Source organism: Amaranthus tricolor, chromosome 16, assembly GCF_026212465.1.
Source record: "Amaranthus tricolor cultivar Red isolate AtriRed21 chromosome 16, ASM2621246v1, whole genome shotgun sequence".
In the NCBI taxonomy this organism is placed as follows: domain Eukaryota; kingdom Viridiplantae; phylum Streptophyta; class Magnoliopsida; order Caryophyllales; family Amaranthaceae; genus Amaranthus; species Amaranthus tricolor.
The window spans coordinates 5,152,520-5,166,214 of NC_080062.1; the positions used below are offsets into that span (position 1 = coordinate 5,152,520).

A 13,695-nucleotide genomic window follows, 5' to 3' on the forward strand; every position below is an offset into this window, starting at 1 on the left:
GAGATAATATCTATTAAGCTGATTTAATATACTAAAACAATTACGATCTTAAAAATGATGAATTTATCATTATTTAAATCTAAATGACTAAATCTAAATCCAAATCTAATTACCAATCCAAAGAATTGTCAACCCTAATCTACATTCCTCATTATACACCTCTTTATAACACCCTCTTTTGGTCCCACAACCAAAAAAAGCCCTTTTTGATTCAAATCAAACAAAAGAAAAATATGAACAAACTTCTTAATTACTCTTCCTTCCTCTTGATCATCATCTTAACTTCAATTTCTCCCGCTTTTTCTCAACCTAATCATCATCTCCTTAAACCCCCATCATCACCACCATTACCACCACCTCCACCACTACCCCCTCTTTCTCCAAAGGAAGCCATTGAAATAACTCCACCAATTCCAACAACAAGTCTCCCAATTCCATCTCCACAATGTATTCTTCATCTCTTCAACCATTCATTTGCCAATACTTTTTCACAACCTCCTTTGACCCTCATTTACTCTCCCCTGTTGAATTGTTCTCCTCCATGGAATCATGCTGTTCTTCAGTTTTCCGGCGAGGTTTCTGGGAAACAATCCAGTCGAATTGCCGGAGTTTGGCTATCTGGGGTTGAAATTCTTCGTACGAATACCCCTGAATCGGGATTAAATGGCAGTTTCTGGAGTTTTAGTAAGGATATTACCAGGTATTCTTCTCTTCTTCAACAGTCTGATATTTCTCTTTCGATGATGCTTGAGAATGTTGTTGATGCTGAATTCAATGGGATTATTAATGTTAGTTTGAGTATTTTGTTTTATAAAAATGGGGATGGTCAAAATTTTGGGAATCGGAAATTAGGGTTAGGGTTTCAGAAATTGGGTGTTGGTGATGGGGTTTATGATGAACCAGCTGATTTGGTGATTCCGATTGCCAATGAAGGGAATAATGGGTATTGGTTTCGGATTGAGGAGGAATCTGAAGTGGGTTTGAAAAGAATTCAGATTCCAATCAATACTAAGAGAATTGTGCTTGAATTATATGTTTCATTTCATGGAAATGATGAGATTTGGTATACAAATCCACCAAATGAATACATTGAAATGAACCATTTGAACATAACTAGAAGAAATGGTGCATCTAGGAAAGTTTATGTAAAAATTGATGGACAATTAGTGGGTTATGAGGTTCCATTTCCGATCATCTCTACCAGAGCGATTAATCCATTTTCATGGGATCCCATTGTTGGAATTGGGGCATTTGATTTGCCTTCTTATGATTATGAATTGACTCCATTTTTAAGTCTTCTTTTGGATGGTGAAAGTCATAGTTTCGAGTTTGGGGTTACGGATGCCATCGATTTTTGGTTGGTTGATGCAAATTTGCATCTTTATTTGGATAAGGAATCGATCAAAGTCGAGGCGGGTATTGGTGTTAGCAAGGCGCCTGAATTTGAAATCGAGCGAAAGTACAAGTTTAAGCAATTAGATGGATCATTTGAGATTGAGATGGAGAGAATGTGTCATTCTTCGGGATGGGTTAGTTCTAGTTTAGGCAATTTCACTACGAATGTTGATCGAGAATTGAAATATAAGAACTCGATTAAATTTGAACAAAATGGATCACAGAAGACTGTCGAGCAAGAAGTGAAGGTGAAAACCGAAGTTAGGGTGGTATCCGATGCAGGGTTATTGGTGTCGTTAAGAACTTTCGAAGGCGAGTATCCACTTAATGTCGAGATTTTGACAGTTCCTGGATTGGAAAATGATATAAGTGTGATGAGTACAAACATAAAGCTCGAGTTGAAGGAGAAATCGTATGGTGGGAACTCGGAGACGTCGCTTGAGAATGTTCAAGAGTCGAGTGGTTCGATGATTGTAAAAGATAACTCGGTTGTTTCTGGTACGGCTCAAACTCGTCAGAAACTGAAGTATAAGGGTCCGTCTGGCTGCTTTTCGAGGACTGCAGAAGCAAATGGTGGAAAGCTACTTGTCGATTCAAGCTCTGTTTGCTCGTCTCGGTTTAACAATAACCATGAGAAGATGTTGAGTGCTTTGTAAACCAACTGTACTTGTGAGGTGTGATTTTGCTTATGAATGGAACATATCAAAGGTTCTTTTGTAAAATGGTGGAAAGCTAATCAATGATTTGTTAGCATGTAGAACTTTATTCGAAATTGTTTTTGTTATGTAATAATTTAAATTTTGTGGAGTTGAGGGATGAAACAATAAGTGTTTTATTTGTTAGTTGTCACCATTTGTTTTTATGTTGTGACAATACTTTGCTCTATATACTGCTGAACTCCTCACTTTTTCTGATGAACACATGTCTCGTATTTGGGTAAAGCTCGAGAATCTCGAAGAAACTAATATTTGTTGTAAGTGGTGATTATTGAAGCTTCAGGGTCAGAAGTAAAACATTCCGATCACTAGGTCATCTCATCATTCTTCTTATAGAAAGAATTTAAATTTTAAATTTACAATATTTTATTACTACGATATTATTAAGTGGCTACTACATAATCTTTGATTTAGGCGAAATTTAGAGGTGTTGAATTTACATTACCTTACCTTATAAAAACTAAAATATTTTTGATTGAGCTTTAATAATAGACATTTGTAGGTTTACGTAAACAAAAAGTGTACATAATGCGACAAATCATTTTATCATAAACTATTATAACTACTATAATTCTAAAGTTTAATCTAGAAAGCTGTATCACAATTGAGCTCAACTTAAAATGAATAGTTTAAAATCTCAAATCTAATTGACCAATGTGGCTCGTATAAAAAGCCTAAACCTTTTCATATTAAGCATGTAAAACAAGCTAAACTTTTTTCATAAATTCTCATTTAGGACAATCTCTTTATAAGACAATTTTAAACTGGGTGAAGTATCCCTTTCAATTAAATCACCAACTTTCTTATTTAAAATACTTACTTTTAATTGTTCAATATTTAATATGTCATTTTAGATATTAAATTGACACTTATTCAAAGCCTTGATTCTTAAGTACAACTCTTTTGGCAAGACCTACGAATCAAATAGAGATGATCGGATGATCCCCAATAACATTACGTCATGAAAATGTCTTTCCTTGAAAGACAAAATTTCCTTTTTCATTGTTTTTCTCATCTTACAAATAAATCGGCAATTTCACTCTTAAATTACGAATGCCATCAGAACATTCAAGAACATCCCTATACACTCATTTTGTGCCGTGGAATCAAAAGAATAGTAATATAGATGCATTAAAAATTATACTTATTTTGAATCGCGTCATTTGCTCTTTCCGTTGTGTAGTTCATCTTTGCACCTTTTCATCATCTGGGCGCCAAAAACTCTTTTGGCCAACAAGGTACTTATCATTGTACAAATTTAACGACCAGTGAAGAGAACGAAAAATTGCTCCTAAACTGTTGATCATCTTTTTGTTTTCTTGAATCAGTATCCACCCTCCAGGTCTAACAATACGGTCAATCTCCACAGCCAAATCAATAATGTCACACCTGAATAATACGAATTTTCAGGTCATTAATGGCTGAAGGAAAAGTGTGACTGAACTGACTCACTGAATTCAGTAAATCACTTCAATCGGAAGAAAAACAGACGTTTCTATGAAATTGAAAACTAGCAAGTTTTACTTGTTTGGGAGATTGCTGAAGAGGAAAGTTGAATGCAGGAGATCATATGTTCTCGGATAAGTGTTGAAGGATTCACACCAGTCATGATATACTCCAATCAACCCTCGATCAAAAATTATGGGGAGTGTATCTGGGTCTTGGACTGGAACAACGTTCATCACCCACACCGGCATATCAACAAGTGCTGCAGCAAAACTGTTGAAGGCGAGATTAATCTTTCAAAACAGTAAAAGATTGTCGAATGCTAGATTAACACAGATACAATTGGTGTAAGCAATAACCAAATAAAGATTGCAGCTAAGAACCCAGTACATTATAGCTAATAGTCGTAGGCAAAATATAGAAAAGCAGACGATAGGAAGGGCCATCTGCTGTTAAAACATGATAAATAAGAGTTGATAGAAAAGGAGATGGGGCGCAAAAGGCAATCTGACTTGGTAAAAAGTTCTCACCCTCCGTGACCAGCAGTCATGTCCATTATGTTACGCACTTTTGACCAGTCAACTCCAAGGCTACGTATATAAACGTTTGTTACCAAAGCATGCCAATCACGAGTGTCATTATGAAACATTAGCTCCACAGGTAGCGCGGAAGGGAGGCTTAGAGGTTTCGTCGTAAGCCTTTGGGGCCAAAGAGGAGGCCAACTTGAGGCTTCAGGTGGAAGCTGTGAGAGACATCTTTGAAGAGGTGTGTACCTGTTCAATAAACGAAAAGAACAATTCTCATATTGATTAAATTACTGATGATTATTAGTTTTTAGGACAATGCAAGATGATTTGCCAAATAATTTTCTTATTGAATTTGGGATTAGCTTGAAATGACCTCAAAATAGCCCAAAAAAATCATCATTCGGTTTTTTTCGATCAAAGATTGCAAGAAAATTAGCGAATCATGTGACACTGTTCTAGGATCATTAACCACTACAAACAGTACCATGACATCTTTCTCTCAACATCACACATTGGCGGAGCATTCTTTCTGAGTTCTTTGTAGCAGGATGGCGAGACAGGCTTTTGATACACCACAAGTCCAACTCCTCTCGATACCATGGTTTTAGACACTACTTTCCAGCACATTGATTTTGTTAAGGCTACCATGGCTGCAGAAAAATCATACAAAGAAATCACAGGACTGAATTGGTCAACATTTCTACACATCAAAACTCTTTCATAGGGAGTTGACAACTTGACATACAGTTCCATATGTCCACTTCCTTCTCCTCCTTGCGGTAGACTGGTGTAGCAGACCAGATGAAGAATCCTCCCGGCCTGAGAATCCTGTTGAGCTCCAGCAAAGGTTTACCACCTGAAATGAATAAGTAAAAAGTAATTACAAGGCCGATCCAAACAGAGTCTTTGATTAGGAAGCTAAACAAAGAAATGTAATTAATTCATCACACAAAATCCAGTAAGGTAAAAAGTTACACAAGCTGGACAAACAAGTCCAACAGTAAAATGACAAAGAATAATGCAGAACCAACTAATCTTTCCACTCCATTTGACTTAACTGCAAACTCTACTCACAAATTTTGTCGATTCAGCACGAACTCAACATAATTCTTGTAAGAAATTTGCCAACAAATACTGTTTCTAAGGGAAGAAAAAGAGAAACGGAACAAAAACTCTTCATTTAGATTTCCAATTTATAATCAAGGAACCAATTAAAGGAACAAAATTAGGAAAAATTAAAAAAATCCCCATATCGTGCTTCCCTTGGGTTTGAATAATACTAGCTGGTCTGTGAGGAAGGAATAAGAAAATGAGTGAATTAACGAAGTCCTTTGATAATAGTATCAGCCTAATCAAATAAAGCAAATTAATGTAAAAATGTAATATGAAGGAAAAGCAAACAAGATCTAACGGACAAATAAATGTCTAAAGATTCAATTATAACAGCATATGCACTGGTATTAACATAACTACGCTTGTGACCACCAAATTGCAATACAGCAATATTAGCATTGACTTGTACAAAATTGTTTAAATTTTCTGTGGATAGATCCATAAAAGATTACTCTAGGAGTGTCAGTGGAATAATGGAAAGATGAATCAAGTAAAACAGTGACTGCACTAGAATACAATGCCCCATTCTTCTTTGTATTCGCATCAACTCATATTTGTCTGTCAAAAGACTTCCATCCTTAAGACGCAGATAGATAAACTAGACTCTATGTAAATACCCAGCAATGCTGTCACCACAGGAAGCATGTGCTTTGATATAATCCCTCTGTTTTCCAGCTAAACAAGACTCTAGTTTTTGTGATGTTGTGAAGAATGGAATGTAGGAAAGTGGAATATTAGTATAATATTATATTTTATATTTTATAATTTATATTATTGTGATTTAGTTTCCTTAAGTTTAATATTTCGTAATATTTTTTTTCTTCATTTTAATCCTTATTACTTGTATAAACAAAGGTAGTACCTCTCATTATTATTTAATACAAAACAAGTATTCAAAAACCAAAATATTTTGTTTCCTTATTTTAGTCCTTATTACTTGTTTTTATTTCCGCATTATGATTTTCTACATGGAAAACACAACAGTGAAAGACAGAGCAGAACTTAAAATAAAAAAAAAAAGTAGGGTGGTGATCAGGAAGTACCATTTGCATCCCAATGAACCCTGCACCTTGCACAATGAACGAGATCATAAACATTATCTGGAAATGTAAGCTGTTGAGTTCCAATAACTGAAAGAAATGCAGGGATTCCACGTTCGAGAGCAAATTGTATTTGAGCTTCATGCTCGTCCTTGGGAGCTAATGACATTGTGAGAACATTTCTATCCAACAAATGTCCGCCAAAGCTGGCGACACCACAACCAACATCCAGAACAACCCTAATGTTCTGGCCCCAATTAATTGCAGGTATAGCCTACAGACAAAAATAAAAGAAGATTCATCAAGAAGTTCTTTAAAACCGCATTGATCTACAAGGAGACGAATAAATATGTAAAAGTTCTGTTAATGGGTTGTCAGTTTCCACTACTTCTAATCATACTGTAATTTTGTATCAACCATCCAATTCCAACCCTAATGCATACATAGTAGCAAGTAGATGACGAATCTCTATAATAAAGTGCTTTACTGCACCACTGTTACTCCTATTATTTTAAAAAGGCAGATTTAAAGCCTGTTCTCTGCAGCTACTAACAATTGTACCGAACTGAACCCAATACAACTGATTGAAACGAACTCAATCTAGTGACAAACGAGTAAAAATGAGGTGGTGAACTGAACTTAGGTTATGATTAGTCCTCGTGAACAGATCCTGAATGTACCCCAAATTAAGCCAATCAGAAACCAGATACACTATCTATATACAAATTTCATCTCATCTAGAAGATCATTACAATTCACAAATCCAAGTGATACCTTCAAATGCCAAAATAAAAGATGTACCTTCTCAATAAATTGAATGTATTGTCCGACACCATCCTTGAACTGAGTTCCACCTCCAGGAAAAATAAAATGAGCACCTGATCTGATTACCCAATGCTGCTCTTTCTTGTAGTCCACTAGCTTGGGATAAGGGACATTATTATACCAGATCTGTGTTGAAATTTTTTTTTATACAAATTAAACTAAGATATCATATAGAAGTGCTCTACGTGACATCACTAGAACGAGAGATGGAATGAAAGAGTCCAAGAAAAAGCTGAAAGGTGATAGTGCAGTGGCGGGACATGAAAAGAAGCAACATTATCTCAATGAGACAATGACGTTAATAAGATGTTTGATTACAAAGAACATCCTGAAGCCAAATTATGGGGGACCATTTGAAAAGGTATAAAATATAAATGTTGCATTGCAATTGCCTATTAGAGTTTATTCAATGTCTAACAAGACATACATGTAACAGTGGCAGAAGAAGTAAGACCTATACAATTCAGAACTGCAAATCATCAATATATCATGCATATGTTCCGCCAACCTAACAATGACGTTGAATAAGATTATTGAACCATGTAAATGCCATAATTAATGATTAATGCACATGATATGTGTTAGTTGAATACTTGAATTTCATTTCTCTCAAGACCAGTGTTGGAACGTCAATATCCAACATCGCTATAGACACTTGATGACTTGAATATGCACCTCCGGCATTTGGATAGTACTCACGTCAAAGATAAGTCTACAACCAAATTTAGAAACCTATCATTCATGTGTCCTGATATTCATTGACCTACATAATCTCAAAGTTTCACTTTCTAACAAAAATACAATAGCTTAGTATAACCCTTCCGTTAACAATGTCAACTTCCCAATCACATCCTCAATGAAAATGGTAAATGGGATTTGCCTTCAAGTTTAAGCAACAATAACAATCATGAATCATCCTTATTTACAATTACAAATCAAACCAAATACATCCAAAACTACAACTAAAATTCCCGTCTTATGCAGCACACCTACATTACATGACTACAATTCATACACATTGCACTTCACCAAACTATGAAATACTAAAAAAATGATATTTCTACACCAAAACCCCAATTTATAATAAATTAATACCTCGGTCAAACTCAAATCACACTTATAATACAATAAACCTGCACTTTGACCAAAATTCAGCATTATTTATATCATTAATCATCATACTAAATGAAAAAAGACATATCATATCAGATCATCATCAGATAATGGCATAACTAATAATAGTTGAAAATCTACTTAACTCTAGCAATTTTAAAACTAAATCTTACCAATAAGCAACTAACAATCTCACCATGTCCCTACTCTTAGGCCAAAGGATAGGAATCTTATAACCTCTCGGCAATGGAACCAAACACCGAGGGTTAGGAATAGGACAATGCCTCTCTCTATGCTCCATATGCTTCCTCGATTGAAGCGCTTTTATTGCTGTCCAATTATCAAGACAAGGTATATAATCCACCGACGACGATCCCTTCACCATACAAATCTCCCATTTCAAATTCAACAGATCCCTATCAAATTGTATAACCCCTGCCGTAATAATCGGTGGAGACGGTACAGCCAATTCCGGCGGTGGAACACCATCATCTGAGATTTTCAGAGGTTCTGGAGCACCGCCTTGAGCAATTGTCGCAAAATCTTGTGTTACATCTTTAGAAAGCTTCGGCGAACGTTCAGTGACATCATCAGATATTTTCGAAGGTTCTGGAGTACCTCCATCAGCAATATTCACCGGATTTTGAGTGATGTCATCGTGAACCTTCAGCGATTGCGGAGTGACATCATTGGACATTTTCTGTGTATCTTGAGTGACGTCAATTGAGGTATTCGGCGATTGTGAAGGTTTGAGAACCTCGGTATGAAGCAGAGGTTGAGGGAAGGAGAAGAGAGAGAAAGATGAATGAGAGTTGGAGACGAGGAGGAGAGTAAAGGAAAGGAAAAGGAAAGAGAGGATGAAGATGAAGGGATACTTCTTTTCATGGAGGAAGGATGAAATCGCCATTAATGATGAAGATGGAGAAAAAACAGAGGATAAATGATATATGAGAGAGATGAAGAAGAGAAGATAGAAACATTATGTTGGGTGAAAATATTCAGTTATAACGTGCGTGTGGGTGTGTCAGAAATTAGGAGGGTGGCCGGAGTAATTAAATTGAATGAGATAAAATAGGAAGCTTATTATTTTATGCTCCTCCATTTCAAATTGGTTGCAACATTTTAAAAAATTACACTATTTATTTATTACTCTTAATTTAAAATTAGTGTTTAATTTATAAATTAAAATATAATTAATTGAAATTTTATTTGATTCGTCTCATTGTAAAGATTATTAGTATCAAATTTTTATAACTTTATATATATCATTTGAGAAATTAAAAATTGAATTAACGCATTGAACTGCGTGAAAAAGCAAACCTTGTAAATAAATTGAAACAGAATAAGTATTTTTTTGGGTGATTTTAATTTTTAAGAGGATAATTGTGGTCTCTCTCTTTCTACGTTCTTCATTCCGGCAAAACCGAATATATTTTCAAAAAATAATTTTTGTAAAGTGATATAAAAATTAATAAATAATTTTAGTATTTTTTTATAATAAATTAAATTATATGAAGGAATAACATATAATTCTAATGTCTAAGTAGTGATGCAACTTAACAAGTATTATTTTTATTAGATAAGATTTTGAGTTTGATTCTCATCTAATTTTTTATTTCTTTCAACTAATCTTGTATTTCAAAAGAAAATGATTTCAAGCTAATTTAAGTTATTTTTTTTTTTTTGCTTTAACTGATATAGTCATATTTTTTATTTATATAAGTATGAATTTAAGGATGGAGAAAATGCGATCATTAAAATTAATATATAGTTTGTTTAACAATAAAATTTGAAAATAGGTAAATTGTAAAAGAAATAGATCTTATATAAACTTATTCTACACAAATTAAATTTAAGCGGGGTGAGTTAGGAAGTCAATGGTTAATTTAATGAAGCAGAGAATAAAAATTATGACCTTGTAAATAAATTATTAAAAAAATTACATGATAAAAATAATATAAACTAAATTCATATTCACATGTAGGGTCTTTGATCTTTAGTGTCCGATTGGTAATCGGTACTAAATGATAGAAATGATAATGATAAGTTAGTACTACAATAGTAGGAATATCTCTTAACAAGTTTAATGGTCATACTTATTATTTTCAACAATCTCATTTTTTTTCATAAAATTATATCTAATGCATTACCATTTGAATATTTGATATTAGGTGATAATAAAAATTGTGACAAAAAGCTTTTACGATCAAACTTACATTATGATGGAAATATTATGATATGTATCATGAAAATTTACAATATAACTTATTTTAATTTCTACCATTTAATATTGATTATCAAACAAACTGTTTGTGGAATACGGCTCTTAGTCTTTATTTACTAATTACTACTCTTCATCAGAAACTCAAAAAGTTGTTGACCGCCATTCTAGATTTCTAGTTACCAGTATTTTCATTTATTGTTTAAAACGTAAGTTGTGTAAAAAAAAATAAAAATATATTTTCTCTGTCCTTTTTACTTCACTCAAATCGACTTTTGAATCTATTATAATTTTATAATATATTTTATATATTGTAACTACTATATCAGAGAAATTTAAACGTATAGTCAAAATATATTCATATAAGTGTCAATCTTAAAACCCTATGCTTTCACTTATGCAAATAAGCAAAATTCAAACTTAATCATATCTTATTTTACACTTCTTTTGCTTCTATTTATTTGTCTAGCTTTTTCAAATGTAGTGTCATATGTTTGTTCTATTTCAAATTTAATATTTAATTTTTATCATTTTTCCCAAAGATAACCTTATTGTAAATTTTAAATTATTTGTTTTAATTTTTTCTTTAGACTTCTAAATACATGTTAGTGTTGAGAATCAAATTTACTTTTTACAAGAATGAAAAATAATTTTCATTTATTAGGTCAACCTAGAGGTGTTCATTTGGGTTGTCAGGTCGGTTGCAGGTTAGGTATTTCGGATCGGTTTAAAAATCGAGTCTTGTGTTCACATTGATTTTTATACAAATTTAAAATTATTTTAAAGTCGGGTCAAAGGGGTTCATTTACAAGGTCGGATAAATATTAAATCGTCATATATATTTTGAACACCTCTAGAAAAACCCATAATTTTCAACCATTATTTGTATTTAGTTTGCCAATTACTATTTACTAGTAATTGCAAATGACAAGAACCTTAGATTGTGTTGGAAGACTCTTTGCTTGGCCATACTCACCTCAAACAGACAAGAAAAAACATTATTAGAACATCTAATTAATTCAATCTTTTTTTTTTTTTTTGTTTTTTTGGTCAACAAATTGCTTGCTTTGTGTGTAATGTTTGTTTATTTTCTTCTAGGAGTATCTGAATCAGGTCGCTCAATCTTCCATGCCATTTTGTTTCTTTGGTAACATGCAATTCTTAGAAATCAAGAATGGAAAATAATTAAAAAAAATAAATTAAAAAGGAGCTACAATTTCATAAATTAAATTTGAAACTTCAAAGTCTAAAAAATGTCGGCGTATGAAGTTATTTTTTAAGATAATTTTTAATGAGTTATTTAATTTGACTTGAGTTAAAATAGTAATTGGTGTACAATAATTTTATTTTATACAGAAATTTTAAAATAAATTAGTGTTTCACAAAACTTGATAAAACAAAATGTCATCATCATCCTAACCAGTATATTCCGCTCATAAGAAAATATGATCAAGGTCACTAAATGTAATTACTCCATTCATTTATTTTGTTGATTAATTTTTAAAATATAATTCGAGTCACTAATAAATCTATAATTGAATTCAAAAAAATTTTAAAATAAGATTTGAGGTGAATATTTTTTTACCTCGTATATTTATATTGTATGTGATTGCTTCGTTGATGAAGAAAAATACTTTATCCGATCCGTCTACCCCTTTGATTTTGTACCATATAACTTAAAAAAAACTTATATATTTAAATTTTATAATATAAATTAAAGGAACAGAGAGAATATATCAAACTTGAAAACAATGCTATATTAGAGATCAAACAACGTTTCAATCTCTAATGTCACCAAGATCGAATGTATGAAATCTTGTGACAAACAAATTACACTATCAATGATATCGATTTTGTAGGAGATAACAATGCAATAAAATGACACAAAAATTTAACGAGGTTCACCCAATTAAGACTACGTCCTCCGGTGTGTAGTATCTCTTATATTATCAAAGGAGTTCAAAGAACTCTCAAATGTGGACAATTACAATAGAGAAGAAATTATGTAAGTGTTTGGCTTGGGGTGTATTTTGTGGATGTGTTACAATGGCATATGAGACCTCTATTTATAGAAGTTTGTACATTAATGAGTATTACATAATTAAGGTTAAGGATTAATGCATAATAAACAACTTTAAGGAACATCAAGAGTCAAAAACCGAATCCAATGCTCGATCAAGGCAATGCTTCATAACTTGGATGCCTTGTACAAGAATCTTCACCCTTTTAGTCTTCTCATTAACTATCATTCATCATGCAACTATCATTCATCATGCCATAATTCTTATGTTTAAGTCACTCCTTAATCCCTCTATAACTTCATGAATTAATTCTAGCACTTAAACATATCATCAATCACACATTAAGTTACATACTTAACTCACCCATTTTATTCATTCATGGGATTCCCTCTCTACGCACGCACTCACTAATGCATAAAATTTATTTGGTGCACTCAAGTCACCAATTACTTCAACAAAACTATTTACTTACAGTATCAAAATTAGGGCAATTATTAGGATTGCGGTTAGCAAGACCATTTCATGGCATATACGGAGTAGCCAATGGCTTATAATTTGTATCTATACCTTATGTAATTATGGACGTTTCATGGCATATACGGGGTAGCCAATGGCTTATAATTTGTGTCTATACCTTATGTAATTATGTCATTGATGGAGGAGAATTCATAAAACATAATTCTACATACAAACTATAAAATTTTATAAAAATACTAGGTGTAAAAAAGACATAAAAATATTAAACATAATTCTACATTCAAACTATAAAATTTTATAAAAATACTGATTTTTAGGTGCAAAAAAGACATAAAATATTAATACTTAAACACTTAATAAAAGAAATGTAAACGCCCACCGTGGGGCTCGAACCCACGACCACAAAGATAAGAGCCTTGCACTCTACCAACTGAGCTAGACGGGCTTAAAATAATAAAAAATTTGCTAAATTATTATTTACCTTAAACTTTCTGTCATATTATAAACATTTTTTTTCACGTAAAGGGAATATTTTTGAAACTATTTTTAGAATATATTGTAGAAATTATTGTATTGTTAATCTTTTGGAAAAATTATTTTGTTATGGACAACAGTTTTTATTTTCTTTGAGGTCATATAATTAATTTTATGCACACACATAACAGTATATAAAATTATAAATATATTAATATTGATATATTAATACTAGTATATAAATATAATTTTTAGAGATAATGCAAATACTATCATTATCCAATAAAATGTTATACTCGAAATAAACTGATTATAACATCATTGTGG

General features: G+C 32.4%; 2 protein-coding genes and 1 non-coding gene across 3 annotated transcripts; 1 reads left to right on the forward strand and 2 right to left on the reverse strand.

Moving 5' to 3' along the window:
- The first annotated feature begins 163 nt into the window (after positions 1 to 163).
- LOC130803090 (peptide-N4-(N-acetyl-beta-glucosaminyl)asparagine amidase A-like) lies at positions 164 to 2,219 on the forward strand. The gene has a single exon (XM_057667258.1). It carries the CDS (start codon positions 234 to 236, stop codon positions 2,049 to 2,051), a length of 1,818 nt encoding a protein of 605 aa, XP_057523241.1. The 5' UTR covers positions 164 to 233; the 3' UTR covers positions 2,052 to 2,219.
- A 712-nt stretch (positions 2,220 to 2,931) lies between these two features.
- Positions 2,932 to 9,184, reverse strand: LOC130803089 (probable methyltransferase PMT23). The gene is made up of 8 exons (XM_057667257.1): positions 8,372 to 9,184; positions 7,039 to 7,188; positions 6,241 to 6,511; positions 4,830 to 4,940; positions 4,569 to 4,734; positions 4,088 to 4,330; positions 3,636 to 3,830; positions 2,932 to 3,500 (listed from the first exon to the last, which is right to left on the reverse strand). The coding sequence occupies exons 1-8, from the start codon at positions 9,080 to 9,082 to the stop codon at positions 3,296 to 3,298; spliced, it is 2,052 nt and encodes a 683-aa protein (XP_057523240.1). The 5' UTR covers positions 9,083 to 9,184; the 3' UTR covers positions 2,932 to 3,295.
- A 4,082-nt stretch (positions 9,185 to 13,266) lies between these two features.
- TRNAK-CUU (transfer RNA lysine (anticodon CUU)) lies at positions 13,267 to 13,339 on the reverse strand. Its single transcript has one exon. It is a non-coding gene; the product is annotated as a tRNA-Lys (tRNA).
- Positions 13,340 to 13,695: the final 356 nt, after the last annotated feature.